The sequence below is a fragment of the Bombus terrestris genome, unplaced genomic scaffold (assembly GCF_910591885.1).
Source record: "Bombus terrestris unplaced genomic scaffold, iyBomTerr1.2, whole genome shotgun sequence".
Classification (NCBI taxonomy): domain Eukaryota; kingdom Metazoa; phylum Arthropoda; class Insecta; order Hymenoptera; family Apidae; genus Bombus; species Bombus terrestris.
Window position 1 is genome coordinate 219869 of NW_025963586.1, and position 18768 is coordinate 238636.

General features: G+C 39.2%; 1 protein-coding gene across 1 annotated transcript; it reads right to left on the minus strand.

Annotated features, from left to right (window-relative positions):
• Positions 1-850: 850 nt before the first annotated feature.
• LOC100652332 (jerky protein homolog-like) lies at positions 851-3039 on the minus strand. The gene is made up of 2 exons (XM_003402760.4): positions 1543-3039; positions 851-978 (listed from the first exon to the last, which is right to left on the minus strand). The coding sequence occupies exon 1, from the start codon at positions 2972-2974 to the stop codon at positions 1559-1561; it is 1416 nt and encodes a 471-aa protein (XP_003402808.1). The 5' UTR covers positions 2975-3039; the 3' UTR covers positions 851-978; positions 1543-1558.
• Between the last annotated feature and the right edge of the window lie 15729 nt (positions 3040-18768).

Sequence of the window (18768 nt, forward strand, 5' to 3'; positions counted from 1 at the left end):
AGGGGTTGCCCCGGCTTTCCCAATGGCCGTCGGCAGGAGAGCAGCGTCCCAACTGCTCCGGAACCGTCCTGGAGAGATGGTAGGGCTAGGAAAGAAGCCCCTTTCAACCTGAGACAAGTGAAAGCCCCTGCAGGCCTAACTGATATACGTAGAAAGGTCTGGGTACCGAGTACGCTGGTTGATCGTGATCCCAACCTCTATAGCCCTGGGGCTGTCCGGGTACGGTATGGCTCATCGCCGAGATACGGACACGATATCTAAAAAGCTGCTACGCAGCAGACACACTAGTTGACACGGTTAATTTGGACGAATAATTTCTAATTGTAGAAGAAAATTGTGTTTAGAAACATACATGGAAGGTCTAAAGCAATGTCGTATGATGTATGCAGAATATAAATAGATGTAGACGCTGAGATCAGGGGAAGGTTATATGAATTTTTAAAAATAAGGTAACACTTTTCCGTGCATTGGTCGATGTAGTTCATTATTCCTTACAAAAAGATATTCGCCCGTTATGTAAGAAATCTGTCACTTTCTTTTAAGAAGATGTAAATATTTTAGAGACGTATGTTAAAACGAGTATCTGTATGAACAAATACGTTTAATGATGTAGCTCAACGCTACTGCTTATTTAATAGCGTATATTTAGTAATTCGTAAATCTTCGAAATAATAATTATTAGTTTGTTTTGACTTTTACTTTCTTTATCGTAGTTCAAAATCATATATATCGTGAGGTCGCCAATCTCAATAATTATATTTAGTTAATTAATTACAATTACAGTTTCTTTTTCATTTAATAGGACAACTTCTAAAGAATGTGAGAGAGAAGAGAGAAAAAAAGAAGCCCATTTGTGTATATGTATTTATTTTTATACTATATAACTATATGAATATAAATTTAATTTCAATTCAAGTTTCGCACATATTATTCGCGTATCAACCGGTTTTGGTAGGTACTCGCACTGATAAATGTCCGCTGAAATACAGAATGGGATACATAAATCGGGACACCTAAATAACTTCGTTATTAATATTATGAAAAGAACTACGCAGGGCAAGGTTATGCTATTTGATAGATAATGTTTTTTCTAGAAGACATGTTTTAAATATGATTTTAAGGTCATCATCATTTATTTGTGCGACAATATATTTGTTTAATTCATTCGCCGATCCACCTCTATATTCCCAATAAACATTTAATTTAACAGTTACTTTAACTCTAATTTGCCAAATGCAAAGTATAAAGTTCAAAGAAAACGTAAATACAAGAATACCATTGCGCGTCTTTCCTTGTCTTGCATATATAGCAGAATCTTGATTATCGGAACTAATAAGGATAAATGTGTTTGAATTATAGAACAACAGCTTTTTCTGTACTTCAAACCAAATGATACAAGCAAACAATTGAACGCTACATAAAACCATACGGGTTCCACAATTTCTTATCGCTAAGTCATATTATATTTCTGAATATATTTTTTAATATACGCGTTTTAATGGAACCAATTCCACCGAGTTACTTTCATTTTGTGTTTCATACCATGTTAGCTCATTTTTTAGATCTTCGCCTGAGAAGGCCCAACTTCATCGCGGCAAATATTTATGTTCTCTCGACCCAGAGTATTGTTTTCAAATTCTCGAAGAACTTCATCGGTACATATCTTCTTGACTATATCATATCCGTTATCAATATTAAACCAATTTAACACATCGTTTTGCTCGCACCGTTCGCACCCAGGTAATCTACGCAGAAATGCAATTGCTTTAAGTATGTCAGCATTCCATATTCCTGTGCGTATTATACTCCCCATGTCTGGAGGTCTCAAAAGGCCGTCCCACGAGTTTATCAGTATTTCTTTGTCGACAAGTGACCAAGCATCATGTACAATACGGCAGCAATCCCACATGCGTAATTCTTTATGGAGGTCTATCATTTCTTCCACCGTATTGAAGATAGATAATGGCCTTATTGATTTCAGTAATTCTATTCGGTACATTCGCTTGAAACATTTGATTATACCACGATTCATTGGTTGCCTGTTTGATGATACGTCAGATGTAGTCATTATAACTGTAACTAATGGATCCATATGATAGATATCATTGATATCGTGAAGCAACGGAGTATTATCTAGTAACAACAAATATTTGACCTCGCGCTTGTTCTCCTGCTGTCTTCCTTTAACTGATTCTAAGAAATGTTCTTTGAACCATTGTTTGAAAATGGTACTGTCCATGGAAGCGCCGATGTTTGATCTATAGATAGTTGTGAAGGCGTTTGTTTCGAAACTGCAAAAAGTGCTATGATTGCCGATTATTAGTACCGGCAACTTGTGACATCCGGTAGCATTTGCACAAAAAAGTGCAGTAACGTAATCTTCGCACATTTTTATACTTTCTTTCGATTTCGCATTTTTAAAAATACAAGTGTTTTCTGGTACTGCTTTCCACATTAGTGTTGTATAAACGGCATTGTAAACGTTCTCCATTTTGAAACGACGACTTTCCAAGGTGCAGTTAAAAGTCTTTATAAAGGAATTCCCTTCACCCAATGTTTTTACGAATGGAGTATTTCCCCTTATATCCCAGGTAGTAATACGATGACGTTCTTTAAATTTTTGCAACCAAGAATTACTGGGTTTAAAATTAGGATTTCCGTTTATTTCTTTATTAATTTCTAGAGCTTTTCTCTGTATGTCTGCTCCTGTTATTTCTACCTTTCTTTCCTTACATCGTAAGTACCAGTGATAAAGAACTCTTTCTAGATCCCGTATACGTCGCCGTCTTAAACTGCTGATGGTCATGTGCTGTTTTTTAATCTTTTCGCTATTTGCTAATATAATGTGCAAGGTGGATGGTACAATACCGTACTTTGTCATCATGACTTGTCGAATGTTACCTTTTACTCTCATACATATTATTTCGTATTTTTCAGCAATTGTCAAATATACCGGTCTTCGTCTTGACGTCATTACTGTTTGAAACGTTTCGAATGTAAATACCGTACTGAAATGTTGACGAGATTTTATTTCGGCGGTTGATGTCGTCGACAATTTTGATAGGGGGTAATAAATACTATGTGTATTAAACATGTATATAGGTATATACGTGTATACGTATAAATGTATATGAAATACACTATAGAGAATTATACAATATTCTGATGATAGAACGTTCGGATGATGTATGTACGTAATGTATAATCGAGGTTGCGCTGTATATCAAAATAACAAATAATATTCGACCGAGAGGTGATATTAAGCAGGCAGCACGAAAATAAGAATTTAGTTTGAGATTATTATGAAAATAATGAGATTATTATGAAAAAAGAAATATATGCTATCATGTTGGTTGCAAAATATGGTAAAAATAATCCCACGTTAATTATTTTTTCGTATACTTAGTATTTACGGTAAAAGCATTGACCTGTAACTATATGAACACTCTGCATAAAACTACAAAGCACTAAGTACTTTTAGACTTTAGCTATTTTCAACCCTTCTCAACGAATGTTTATAACAAGATGATCTGAGAATATTTGCATCTCATGTTATTATAAATTATTAACATTGTTGCTACTTTAAGAGTATTCAGATTCTGTTCAAAATGTTCGTAGAATTACATCAGCAAACCGTGGGACTAGCATCAAGTATTCTTATTTTTAGATCATTTTTCGGAATAGTATGTGCACCTCCAAAAGCTATACTAAGCTCTTCGGCGATCATCCAGACAGTGATTCGCCAATTGGGTAACACAAGTTTCGAACCCATAGAATGTTCTCATCGATCTGCAAGGTAAAAGGTCAATCCTCAACAGCTTCATATTCCATTCGTTTCCCGTTCCTTTTGGTAACCTTTTCAGCCTATTGTAAATGACTGATGGTTTCATAATATTTTTTCCACGTGCTTCTTTTTGTATATCAACCGCTTCAGTACCTTTTAACTCGCGTTTTAGGACTGATTTCGTCTTAACACGTTGTTCTTTTGGAAAATAGATCACCAGCCGCTTTCGAAACGTGTGAAAGGTTGAAAGGAAAATAGGCGTGCTAAAGATATTGCCATAAGCGACGGACAGCTTATTGTAGGTGTTACGCCCTAAGGTACTCTATAGGCCGTGTTCCTAACCGTCTACCTTGGTACTACAGTGTCGCAGACAGATAGTCTTACATGACAGTCGAGATATGCACAAAGTAGTGATAAACGCATAGTTGTCGTCAAACAGCGAGTTCTAGAAACATTCGCCTTCGGTCCGTTATTTTATCTACACAAAAGGGTGACATACGTGATTATAGGCGCGAACTGTTGAGAGACCCGAGCGTAGTGGAGGTCGTCCTCCAGAGAAGACAAAGGACAAAATCAAAGGGCAGTCAGTGACAATTGAGGATTTAAACCGAATGCATCGAGAGGTTCAGAGGAATAAAATCGAGGGCGAATTATTCAAACGAATACATTGAGAAATATCATAAAGTCAGGTCGAATTAACAAACTGATTGTATCATCATGTTATATCGTTAAATATACACGTTCATATTAACCCTGTTAATTCAGTGTTACAATCATTTGAACTGCCTCTGTTATCCTAATCCAAACGGGAACGACTGATTCGCGGCGTCGACTATCTAATCATAACGGGAATTTACGACTTTCGAACGGTCGGAACACCAGCTTTGAAGCCAGATTCGTACAAGCAGTAAAAATTGGTTCCTATTCCACGCAAAAAATTGACATTGACGGGCGAATTTTTTCCTGAAAATTTTGTACCGTGTCGGCTTGAAGGATGCATTGTATAAATTAAGAGTCTCGACAGTAATAAAAAATCTAAATCTAAGATCGGCAATATACTTGAAAAAGGTAAAAAAAGAGGATTTTAGACGCGGCAATTAACGGCTCCTTGGGATTATTCTGGGTCCGAGTAAGTATGTTCGCACAACCGTTGAACATTTTGACAAAAGGATGGATGAGCATATATGTTTGGGTCACAGGACGTCACATGTAGTATTATGAAAAAATCCTTTGGGAAAATGCCGACGAACTACAGGCAGGGAAAAAATGAAAGTACCAAAAAGCCGAGAAGGGTGATTGTATTTTCGAGCTATCGCGGGGAGACGCGGTCGCGAGAATACGCGTCGACGGGAGTCGTAAATTCCCGTTACGATTGCAATAATCGACACCACGAATAGTTCGATCTCCTGATTTCGGTTAGGATAATAGGTGTGATTCAGTTAGTATAACTCTGTGGTTCACAGAGTTAAAGTATATATTTCCAACACTTAGTCTACACGATTAAATAGATATAAATAATTAACAACTTATCGCACGAAGACAATATAGATGTGTACAATAGACCAAGACTCTTACAACTGAATTTAGTCTATCAGTGGACGTAGCACTGTAGGATACTTAATAGAATAAGTGAATGTACGACAATGTCGCGAACTGACTTGGATTACGCTCCTTTGGGGTTGTATTTAGTGTTAGGAGTTAGACGTTAGATTTTTTACTCTGTGGGAGCCATAGGAAAACTCGGAACTGGAGGCACTGTGAGAGCCGTAGGAACTCTCGGCCTTGTAGGCACGTTGAGAACCGAAGGTAAACTCTGAAGTTTATTCTCGCTACGTCCACTGATAGACTAAATTCAATTGTAAGGGTCTTGGTCTATTGTACACATCTATATTGTCCTCGTGCGATAAGTTGTTAATTATTTATACCTATTTAATCGTGTAGACTAAGTGTTGGAAATATATACTTTAACTCTGTGAACCACAGAGTTATACTAACTGAATCACACCTATTATCCTAACCGAAATCAGGAGATCGAACTATTCGTGATTACAGAGGAAAACTCGGTATGGGTGTGCCCTTTGAACGAAGAACACGGATTCGTTGCTTAAACATAGGAAAGTGAGGGCAATGATCCGCGATGGCGATTGGTTATGACCAATGTTGGGAAGGAAGATAGGAGGAAGAATCCTCTTACCAACATGATACATGGGCGATATTAATTATGGGAAAAACTAGCTTTTCCGTTAGGCAATTATTTCGTTTTTCCCATTAGGTAACTACTTACTTTCTGCGTCATTTGGCAGAATGTACAATAGACCGAAGGTCCTTTTAAGTACCACTAATAAACCAAAAATACTTGCAGGATTAAAGCTACCTGCCAGCTAATAAGACTCGGTTTATGGTGGGGCCGTAGGTTTCTTGAGGGTTTCTCTAACGATGCTTGGGTCTTTTTCCTTTTTTATTTATTGGATTATTTACAATCAATTCTCGTTGAGAATTTTCAGTAACTTAATTTGGCGTGATACAATGACATGGATTATAATAGTTTTATATTGTTGGTTCTAGTAGAAACTAAGGATTTAATCTAGAGGGCATTTTCTTTTTAGTCTGCGGATCTGGTCCGTCGTGTCCAGTAGTTGGGTGACTAGTGGGTTGTGGTGGTTGTTGACTCTTGTGTTATATCTGCTTCTGGACTTGTGCATTTCATCTTTGACTGTAGGTATCTTGAGGTCACGGTGGATTGTTTCGTTGGTAACATACCAGGGTGCATTTAATAGGGATCTTAGCGTTTTCGATTGGAAGCGTTGGAGTATTTCAATGTTGGAGTGACTTGCTGTTCCCCATAGTTGGATTCCGTAGGTCCAGACAGGTTTTATTACGGCCTTGTAGAGGATTATTTTGTTCTGTATGTTTAGTTTGGAGCGTCGGCCCGTGAGCCAATAGAGTTTTCTTAGTTTTTCCTTTAGTTGCTTTGTTTTTTCTGAGATATGTTTTTTCCAAGTTAGCCTCCTGTCCAGGGTCATGCCCAGGTATTTTACGGAGTCCTTGCTTGGGATTATTGTGTTGTTAATGGTGACCTGGGGGCAGGTTTGTTTTCGGAACGTGAAGGTTACATGAGAGGATTTTTTTTCGTTTATTTTGAAGCCCCATTTTTGGAACCACTTTTCCATGATGTCGAGACTTCGCTGGAGAGTGGATGAGGCAATTGCCGGATCTGCGTGGGTAGCTAATATTGCTGTGTCGTCGGCAAATGTTGCTATTGTTACCTCGTTTGATATAGGTAAGTCGGCAGTGTAGATGGAGAACAGTAGGGGTCCGAGGACACTACCTTGGGGTATGCCGGATTCTATTGGGAATGTTGCGGAAGTGGCGCCTAGGCATTTAACTATGAATTGTCTGTTGATTAGGTAGGATTTTAAGATGAAGTAGTATGGGTGGGGTAGGATCTTTTTAAGCTTGTAGAGTAGCCCTTCATGCCATACTTTGTCGAATGCCTTTTGTATGTCTAGGAATACCGCTGAGCAGTATTTTTTCTTTTCAAGGGTTTGGCTGATCATATGGGTCATGCGGTGGATTTGCTCTACTGTTGAGTGTTGTTTTCGGAAGCCGAATTGGTGGTCTGGGAGTGTTTTCAATTCTTCTAGGAGTGGGAGGAGACGATTCGTGAACATCCTCTCTAATAGTTTAGACAGGGTAGGTAAAAGACTGATTGGGCGATAGGAGGTGGTTTCATATATTGGTTTACCGGGTTTAGGGATGAGGGTGATTAGTGAGATTTTCCAAGCCTTGGGAAAGTGTTGAAGGTGGAGGATAGCGTTAAAGATTGATGCGATGAGTGCAATCCCTTTTATGGGAAGTTCCTTGATTGCTTTATTTCCTATTAGGTCGTGACCTGCTGCTTTCTTGGGGTTTAGGCGACTGATTGCTTCTATGATCTCTGCAGAAGTGAAGGGTTGGATAGGAGGGGACATTTGGAAGGGAGTGTGCAGGTATTCGGTGACGTCCGCTGCGACTATGGAGGAATGGGGTTGGAATACTTCAGACAAATGTTTGGCAAATAGGTTGGCTTTTTCTATAGGGCTACGCGCCCATCCGCCTTGCGGGCGGCGGATTGGAGGTATTATTTGTGGGGGGCGCGTGAGTTTCCTGGAGGCTTTCCATAGTGAGTAGTTAGAGTCGGCTGTGGGGGACAGGCTGGCGAGATATTTGTGAAAACGGTCATTATTGTAGTTTTTTATGGTTTTGGATAGTTTTCTAGTTGCGTTGTTTAGTTTGCGTTTGTCCTCCGGTGTTCTATGGGTCTGCCATATCCTTCTTAGTCTACGTTTTTCTGCTATTTTTTTTAATATGTACTGGGGGTATTCGTGATTGCTGATGGACGTTTTTGTCGGTGTGGAGAAACGGATAGCGTTTATTATGCTCGCGTTTAGGTATTCCGTGGCTGCTTCGATTTCTTCATTGGTTTTTAGTGAGGTTGAGGCTGAAGTTGTGTGGGTAAAGACTTCTCTAAAGAGCTGCCAGTTGGTGTGTTGGTTATGAATGGAGCCATTAGGTGTATTCTCGATGATAGTTGAACTGACTGTTACTGTCACGGGGGAATAATCAGAGGAGAGATCAGCCGAGGAATTGATTTGGACGTGTCTTGACGAGATATTTTTAGTTATGAGGAAATCAAGGAGATCGGGTATTTTCTTTGTGTCGGTGGGCCAGTGTGTGGGTTCGTATGTGGTAAGGTAGTTGAGGTTGTTGGTTATTATGCTGTTGAGGAGGTTTTTGCCTCTTACTGTAACCAGTCTGCTGTCCCATTGGGTGTGTTTAGCGTTGAAGTCTCCTCCGGCTATGAATCTATTGCCCAGGGTGTCCAGGAAGCTGTCAAAGTCTTCTTTGGCGATGGAGTGTCTGGGTGGGCAGTATACAGCTGAAGTGGGGATTGTACCATGACAGTCTTCTATTGCTACGTTTGTTGCTTGGAGGTAGTCTTTATGGAATGGTGGAAGTTCGTAGTGCTTAATGTTTGATTTGATTATGATTCCGGTGCCGCCGTGGGCCTTTCCGCTGGGGTGTTGGGTGTGGTAGAAGTTGTAGCCGTGTATTTTGAGGTAGTTTTTGTCGGTGAAGTGGGTTTCGGATATGAGCATCATATCGATTTGCTGTTGTTTTAAGAATAGTTCTAGTTCAAATTTGTGCTGAGCTAGGCCGTTGGCGTTCCACAGAGCTATTCGCATTGGTTTTGTTTTGCTTCTGTGCGTATGAATTTGTCCATGAAGAGTGTGAGTAGTGACAGCAAGTTGTTAATTTGCTCAGTTTGCTTCTCGATAAATTTTTCGAGTCTGGTGAAGTTGTCTGTGTTTTGTGGGGTGGGAATTCTATTTTCTGCGTGTACACTGTGTGTTTTCGAGTTGTTTACGTTTCCTTGTGTTGCCTGCGCATAGGATACTTTGGTGAGGTGAGTTTTTGGGGTTTAGGTCCTTGTATGGTTATGTCCTTGGTTCTCTGTTTTGGATACTTGATATTATGTAGTGTTTTGTAAGCTGAGCATCCTCTGTAGTTCGCTGGATGCTCTCCTTGACAATGGATGCACTTGGCGGGGGTTTCCGGCGATTTAGTGCATTGGTCAGTGGGGTGATTACCTGCACATTTTACGCACCGGAAGTTATGATTGCAGTATTTCTGCGTGTGGCCGTACCTTGGCACCTTTTGCATTGTACTATTTCTTTCTTTACAAGAGGTGGCTCGAACTTAACTATGGAGTTCATCAGCCGATTGATGTTGTAGATTTCTTTGTTGTTTGGTTTTTGTTTTAAATCTATGAAAAATAAGGATAGTGGTTTTTTTGTGATTCTATGCCTAACGTTGCTGATTTTAGTTACTTCGTGGCCGTGATTTAACAGTTCGCACTTTAGTTCGTCTAGATCGACTGAGTGGTGGATAGCTGCGTAGCACCACTCGAAATGGTCTTTCTTGTTTGAGCTGATATGTGTGTAATTTAGCGTTTAACGTTTTTAACAGCTTGGTTAACTCTCTATAGGCGTCTGGGTGGGTCGGCAGAATTTTCACGTGGTTGTTGTTAATCTTTATCTTGTAGTCCTCTTTGCTGATGTCTTTTTCGATAGTCCTTATCATTGACTGTATGTCGATTACGTCGTCAATGAATATTGGTGGGGGAGGGGCAATTCTTTGAGTATGGAGATTATTTACCTTTTCGGTTGTAATCATGGAGTCTTCCGTGGACTCCAGTATTGAGAATCTATTGAAGGTGGTCACCTGGCTGGCTGGTGGTTTAGTTTGACTCTTGTTTACATTTGTCTTGGTTGGTTCGAGCTTTCGTTTTTTCGTGTGATGGTCGTTTACCAGGATAGATGTGTTGCCCCCTTGCCACGGGGGAGGAATAACGGCGGTGTTATAATTTAGCTCCGGAGAGCCTGTTGGGAATGATAGAGCCATCATCGAGCTAGTTAATTCAGTGTGAAAGAACTAGTCGAGAGGCTGTTAACCCTTAGCTAGGTTAGTTGGATTCGCTTTCGACAAATGGGCGTCACGTGGAGTTTTGTAAACTTTACAGGGCACTGGAAACTCGTCTGCACGCCTCGGCACTCACCAGCGAACTGAATTCCAGCATCTTGTGTAGGTTTTCTTCCCTATCGTTTTCCGGTATACATTTAATATTCCATGTCAACTCAAGATCTGCATGGTGTAGTGATCAATGTTTCTTCTGTTATTTTTAAATATACTGGGGTTGTCGATCAGCCTCATAGTTCAGTTATTTTCTCTATAGTAGTTCCATTCCTCTCTCCATTTATCTTCCATCTAATGCTTTAATCTCCTTGTCCTTTTTGTTAGCAAACTGATCGTATCTCCTATTCTTAGTCGAGTGCATTTTGTGGTGTGCTATCCTTTTCGCTCTCATGGACGTTTAACACATTGACTGCCGCGTCATTCATATACGGATAACAGTAAAGTTTCTGATCGGGCCGCTTCACCCGAATTTGGCTGATGTTTCGAGTTCAAGTGATGTTTATTTGACTACTCGCGAAGTATCGTCGTAGGTATTTGAAAATATATTCCAGAGGAAATAATAAAACTATCGAATTGTTATAAAAGTAATACGAAAATGGTTTATTAAAAAAAAATATTTAGAATGTAAAATTTAAAGCAGTCTATGCATAGCTGAGGTTGGTCGGAACTATTTGGAAAATAAGTTGTTGTTTTCTTTAAATTCTTTTATCTCTTTGTTCGGTCCATTCGACGTCTTTTATTTGCATAACATAGTTTGCATGCACATCTAATGCTTCTTCCAGGATCATTTTTCCGAATGGCAATATTATGCTGACTTCGTTGAAGGCTAGGTTTTTTGTATTTTCGGACGACTCTAATAATTTTGCAGCTAATAATTCTATAATCTTCTAGTATTTACATCCTTCCTAGTTGCAATTTTGTAAACCGTAAAAGCATTTACAATAGAAATTCCCAGGAGTTGAGTGCCAAGTTTTCGGTATCATTTGATTTCTTTTCTAATTGTGGTGGCATAAGAAACCATTTGGTCTGAATAATCTATACCACTCTTTCCTTCATTATATTCAACAACAGCTAGTGGCTTTAATGTTGCTGATGTTTGCTGGCTTAGAGAAACAGCACGAATGCCACGATTCTTTTTTGTACTTGGTACCATGATGGGAGCGTGTCTTGTCGATAAAATTCTCACATCCCGTGTATCTCTCTATTTGAGTACGACAATCCTGTTATCTTCTTCAGATACCATTTCCCCTTTACTTAGTTTGCAATGAAAAATATCTTTTGGGAGGGTTTTTTTGTTATTCCTAAGTGTTCCCATTACATGGGTCTTGTGGTTTAGGCATGATATCGCTAATTCATAACTCATGTAAAAATTATCAATGTATAATGTTCGTTCTTGGTCGAAAAGCTTCTCTGCAACCTGTAAATATACATTATGTGCCAATCCTGTTTCTTTAACACTATCAGCTGATCTACCAGAGTAAATTTTCATTGTCCATGTATATCCCGTGCCAAAGCATAATTTGAATAATTTGATCCCGTATTTGTGTGCTTTATTTGGTATATATTGTTTGAAGATGAGTCTTTCGCGTCATGGAATCAACGTTTTATCAATAACAATGTGTTTTCCAGGCGTGAATATTTTTGGATACGTCCTTTCCAGTTTGTCGAAAACTGAACGTATTTTTCCTCCGTCGCGATTAACTTTTTGAAAACTGCGTTTATGAATTTCTAAAAAATGGCCGGCAAAATGCATAATCCGAACGGCATTCTAAGGAATTCATATTGATCTGTGGAAACTACAAATGTCGTATATTCTTTGCTACTTTGCTCGATGGAAACATGAAAGTATCTGTTCTTAAGGTCTAACGTACTGAATATTTTCGAGTCTATTTTCGCAGCGTCTCTGCGATCCGTTTTATTGAATTTTCCTTCGACCCGCTTGCTTTTCGTTTTCGCGTTTTCTTTCATGGTTTCCTACTAGGTGAACCTCCTTTCTAATTCGCTAATATCCTTGACGCAACACAGTAAGATTTTTTTAGTCTCCTCTCGCGAATTCCGTCGATAATATACTTTATTACGGCCGAGCTCTCCATATTTGCTTGCTTAGCTATGTCGAACATTTTGTAGACACACTCCTGGTATGTCTTGATTTCCTTCTTGGTTCGTCGCGACAATTCCTTATGCACCTTGTGCGCGTCTACTTTTTGCGCAAATTTCGGTATTCAACATTTCCTTCACTGTTTTCCAGCTTTTAAACACTTTTCGTAGTCAACGAACAAATTTGCCGAACCGTATAAAAGTCTCTTTGCGTTTATTACTCGCTGCACGCCGCTCCAATCACAAAGATCGTACATTTCCTCAAATTCCAGCAATGAGCTTTGCACATTGATGTTTTTATCACCACTGAATGTGCTCATGCACTCTTCCACATCCCTGAATGTTAAAACATACGCGCTCTTGCTGTCAACTATTAAACGTGCTTCGAACACGTCGCTCTTCGACTTCGTCTCCTTCTCTTCCGTCTTCTTCGACTTCGCCGTGCTGACTCTCCAAATCGATGAAAGCTGTTAGACGATCTTGCAGTTCTTTCTTATTATCAGTTGTTTTTAATTTTCGTTTTTTTGAGTTCATCTTTCAATTCTCCAACTTTCATCGACGATGATGTTATCTTGGTTTTGAATGGAAACTTGGTTTTCACAATCACTACACGAATAGTTCTGTTAAATGTTTCGTTTTCTGTTTTGTTCAATCCCGGACGACTCCCCCTCCCCAATTACAGAAAGTAGAAAAATATCTTATCTTCTTTCTCTCTCTAAGTTATTTATTATAGAACAGGAAACAATGATTAATTTACATGAACTAAAGTCATTTATGTGATACACTTTTACAAATTAACTTATAACTACAGCTCATCTTACAATACTTCTTGGTTCTCCACTGTCAACACTGTTCTTTTCGTCTCTCGGTACAATAATCAATACAATACTACTCTCTCGCAATTCTCTTACAACTCTACTCGCAACTCTCTCGCAACTGCTTAACGGTTGTCTTTTATACTATGTTTTGGTAGCACACAGATGTGGAAGACCCGTGGCCAATCACACTTTTCTTAATTACTGCGTGTCATAAAGGACTACTAGTATATAGCCCATTCGTCAGCACTTAAATTACTCTTCACCTGAGGAACATCGGGATTTTCCCCAGGGTTTTCTCCCCATACTACATTATGTACCGGAGAAACCGTTGGAAAGGGAATTGTTCTTTGCAGCCTGGTGCCGCCAATCATCTAGTTACATAGTTGCCTTTATACCTCGGATTTCTTTGATATTAAAGCGATCATCACTTTTTAAAAACATTCCCCTTAGAATGGCTACATTTTAAGATGTTACGCTGGCAGATTATTTTCCAACCTCACTTTCAATAACAAATCAAAGTCGAAAATATATTTTTATTAAACAAGCGAAGGTAATTATTGCAATATATTAAGAAAGAAAGATAATGTTAAAGTTCGGACCGCCCATGTAAGTAAAGGTAAAACAAGACGAGTATATTCCAACTGAAATGTTTAGTCGACAAAAACAAGCGCTTTTGGTCGAACTTCCATGGCCGCATCCCGAGGATGTACAAATAGATATGATTTATACATTACTGAAGTAATAGTATTACTGAAGTAATTGCTTACTGGAGCAAAAAAAGATTGCTATATATCAAGCGCGCACAACTATGAATGCCCTTATTTCCCCAGTCTCATGGCGTTTGATGTCAGCACGCCGGACTTATGGAGCCCATTGCTGTCGCCAGACTCGTTGTTCGACCGTTTTGCGGAGAAACGCGATCGCGAAGGAGCGCGTAAACGAAAGTCGTAAATTCCCGTTACGATTTGATAATCGATGGTACGATTCAGTTAATCCCCTATTTCGATTAAGGTAATAGGGGTGGTTAATTGATTATAACACTAAGTTAACAATATACTTTTTATTCCAACAACTTCTTATAGAATATAAGTTTTAGAGATAATCTTTAAGATGGCGACTGATAGACAATAAGTTGACATTGACTGAACGGATTACAACACAATACAAGTGAAGATGGTAACTGATCAAAAAACGCAAAACAAATCAAGTTCGGTGACGAGAATCCCACGGAGGAAAATTAGTGATGCGTGTGTCTAAAGGCACGGGATAAGCGGATTCGTTGATGACAATTTTCGTCAAGAGAGTGAGAGCAAGGGTTATCGCTGCTAATTGGTTAAGAAACATGGTTAAAGGGTGTATTTTCGAGCTATCGCGGGGAGACGAGAATACGCGTCGTGAGAATACGCGTCAACGGGAGTCGTAAATTCCCGTTACGATTAGAATGATCAACACCACGAATAGTTCGATCCCCGTATTTCGGTTAAGATAATAGGGGTGATTCAGTTAGTATAACACTGTGATTCACAGAGTTAAAGTATATATTTCCAACACTTTATACAATCACACAAAGTAGCAACGCCGTTGATTAAGATACAGATAATGAAGAGAAGGATTATTCTTAGATGAGAGAGTGAGAGCTATAGGAGCTCTAGGCCCGTGAGAGCTATAGGAGCTGTCGGACTTGTGGGCACCGCGAAAGATGATGGAAAACTCTCAAGTTCGTTCTGATGTGATTACGGAGGAAAGCTCGGTATGGGTGTGCCCTTTGAACGAAGAACGCGAATTCGTTGCTTACATTTTTAGTTAGGAAAGATGAGGACAAGGATCCGCGCTACCCATTGGCTAAGACGTTAACGCTTGAAGATGGGAGATGTAAGCACCCCATCGGCATGACTCGTGGGAAAATCCAGACATTTCTATTCTATAAATGCCTGGTTTTCCCTTTCATATAATTACCAGTTTTTCCAGTTATAAATACCAGCTTTCTCCGTAATCTTTAAGCACGCTCAATAGACCTAATGATTTGTTTAAGTACCAGATATAAACCCAAAATACTTGCAGGATTCAAGGTTCCTACAAGCTAATGAGACTCGGTTTATAGTGGGCCTTAGGTTTATTGAGGGTTTCTTTAACGACGCTTGGGCCTTTACGGTCAGACAATAAAAGACGTCGCGCGGACCTCTTCACGCGACGTAACAAAGGGTAAGGAAGGGTGCTAGCTGCCGAAAGAAGGTTGCACATTTCCCGTACTTTCCCGGAATGAACAATAATCCTAAAAACCGCTTCAACTTAAAATATACTTGGGTGATCTTAAGGACTTTAACTATAAATGCTAAAATTCATGATGGGTTATTGGGATTATTAAGATAGAGTCTGTTTTATGTATTACAGAAGGGCACGGGACGTAACATACGTACTATGCGTAGTGGAGATACGTTCACTCGGTGGTGTATGCAGTTTTCATCTCACAGTAACTGCAGCGTCGCGAAAAATGTTAGGTAGCTGCCCTATCGAAGGAAAGCTGATTACTTGACAACCGCTACAGTGGTCAGAATTCCATAACCAGGATTAAGGCTTCAAATTATGGCATGCTTTTCCGCCCTCTCCTATCTATATGTGGAAGCATCTTGTTGGAACATCATGGTGGCAAATGCAACCAAGCACATCTGGAGCACGCCCCTGTGCATCGGCTTCCTTTTTCCTAGTGCTGATATTTCTCCTCGTGCACCATTGGAAAAACTAGAAAATCAACTATTTCTTGAGCAACCGCAGGTTTCAGATTTTGAAAGGTATCGTTATCTGTTCATTCTTTAATTATAGACTCATCAGCCTCCATATCGGAATCTCCACTTTCGCTTGAAACATTTTATTTTTTATTCAGTCTTCTTCTATGTCAAATCGCATCACTTAATACAAAAATGTTACTGCTCTGAATGAATTCATATTCGTCGCAAGTGTTATTTGGTTCATTAGATAAATCATCAAACAACAATTCACTTAGATTTTCATGTTCTTTACATCTATATGTCATTTTACTACTTTTATAGAATTAGAGCCTATTTCATAAAATAATTTTCGTTATAAATTATCAGTAACGGATTGAAAATGTAAATGATTTTTAAAAAGCTATTTCTTTACAATTTAAAACACGAACTTTGAAATAACAAACTGTACAACAATAAAACACTTTATAAGATACGGTAGACGATCGATACAGATCTACCGACAGTTCCGCCTGCGCAGCCGAACTAAACGGGCACGCGAAACAGTGCTTCAGTGAAAGTGCGGCAAGAGGGAAGAGAAAGCGGTAAAGTAAACGCCCACTGCCAAATCGTGGAACATGCAGATTCCACCAATAAGAATAACTAATAAAGGAGAAACATACTTTATAAATAGAGCCATAGGCTCTACCAATCGGCAACCAATTAACGAAGAACACGAAAATACAGAAACAAACGAAACAAACATGGAAATATCACAAGACAATGACTGGAACAACGAACTAACACACCACGAAGAAAGCTGAACGGTGGCAACTTTCAGCAAAAAAAAAAAAACGAAACAGCCCGTGCACAAGCGGAAGGAAAACTGTAGTAGCAGAAAGAAAACAGTGCCTGCAGGATATCAAGCTCAGTAACTAATTTAGCGCACTGCCAAAAGAGACAGCAACGGACCCAACGGAAAAACCAGCAACCCGCATTGTTAAACTACCACCGATATACATTGATGCGAAAATAATAGACCCGCTCATTCAACTGCTAAACAACACGGCAGGGAAAGATAACTATGTTATTAAACAGAGAAAAGTAAACCAGCTGAAGGTGCAAACCATCACCCCAAACACATTCAGAAAAGTGACAAAATCACTAAAGGAGAAAAATGCAGGGTATCACACCTATCAGCTCAAAGCCGACAAAAGCTACAAAGTAGTAATCAGGGGATTACACCCAAAAACAAACACCGACAACATAAGCGAGAAACTAGTAAAAATTGGACACCAGGTAAGGTCAATAAACAACATAAACAAGTATGATACCAAACAACCATTACCGCTATTTCTAATTGAGATAAAACCTAAAATCAATAATAAAGATATATATGACATCAAAAAATTACTAAACACAATAGTAACAGTGGAGCCATCTAGACATAAAAAAGATATCCCACAATGCATAAGGTTCCAGCAATACGGCCACACAAAAAACTATTGAAATAGAACCCCGGCATGCGTTAAATGCGCAAAAACTCATCTTACGATACACTGCCCATCCACGGGAAAAATAGAGGAGGTTAAATGCTACAACTGCAACGGAAAACACCCAGCCAGTTACAAAGGTTGCGAAGCTAGGAAACAATTACAACGCAAACTGTTCCCGCCCCTACGAATCAGGACAATCACTAACACACAAGCCCAACAGGACAGCACGAAACCCGAAATTATACCAAATACAGAGCAAGCAACAAACTCCAAACCCATCAGCACCAACACCATTGGTAGTCTAAGCTACGCTCAAGTAACCAGCCAATCGAAACACACAGACAACCAATACCACAGCAATAGTAACAACGACACTGCAGAAATCAAAGGACTGCTCAAACAATCCATAAAGAACACCGAAATGCTAATCAGAATGATAAGCGAACAAAACGCAGTACTCAGACAGCAAACCCAACAAATCACAATCATGCTACAACTACTTACAAACGTGCTAAGCAAAAAATAAAAACGGACACCCAAAAAATAGCAGCCTGGAACTCAAACGGCCTACAACAACGGGCCCTTGAAATTAAAACATTCATATACTATAACAATATAGACATACTACTTGTCTCAGAAACACACTTCACTACAAAAAGCTACTTGAAAATACCATACTACACCATATATGATACCAAACACCCCTCAGGAAAAGCACACGGAGGGACAGCAGTGATAGTCAGAAACGATATCAAACATTATCTACACAGCCAAGTTAACAAAGAATATTTAGAAGCAACAACCGTTACAGTTCAAACTAGCAGCAACTACTTCCAGTTGTCAGCAGTATATGTGCCTCCGCGACACAAAATAACATCACAGATGTGGGAAGAATACTTCCAGGACCTAGGGGACAAGTACATCGCAGCGGGAGACTACAACTCGAAGCACACGCTATGGGGATCAAGAATTACTACACCTCGAGGTAGAATCCTGGAAAAATACATTAGAAACAATAACCTCAATATATTGTCCACAGGTAGACCGACATACTGGCCGACTGACCTGAACAAAAAACCAGATCTACCTGACTTTGCAGTTACAAGGGAACTAAACACAAACAAACTAAAAATAATACCCAACCTCGAGCTTAGCTCTGATCATACACCCATAACAATTGAATACAGAAACAAACCAATACTTTATAGCAAACCAGAAACACTATGCAATAAAACCACCAAATGGCAAACTTTGAAAGAAATAATAGAAAGCAAAATAAACTGCAACATCCCGTTGAAAACTCCTGAAAAACAAAAATTATATATCTATATATATATGTCGGAGATGAAAGAACA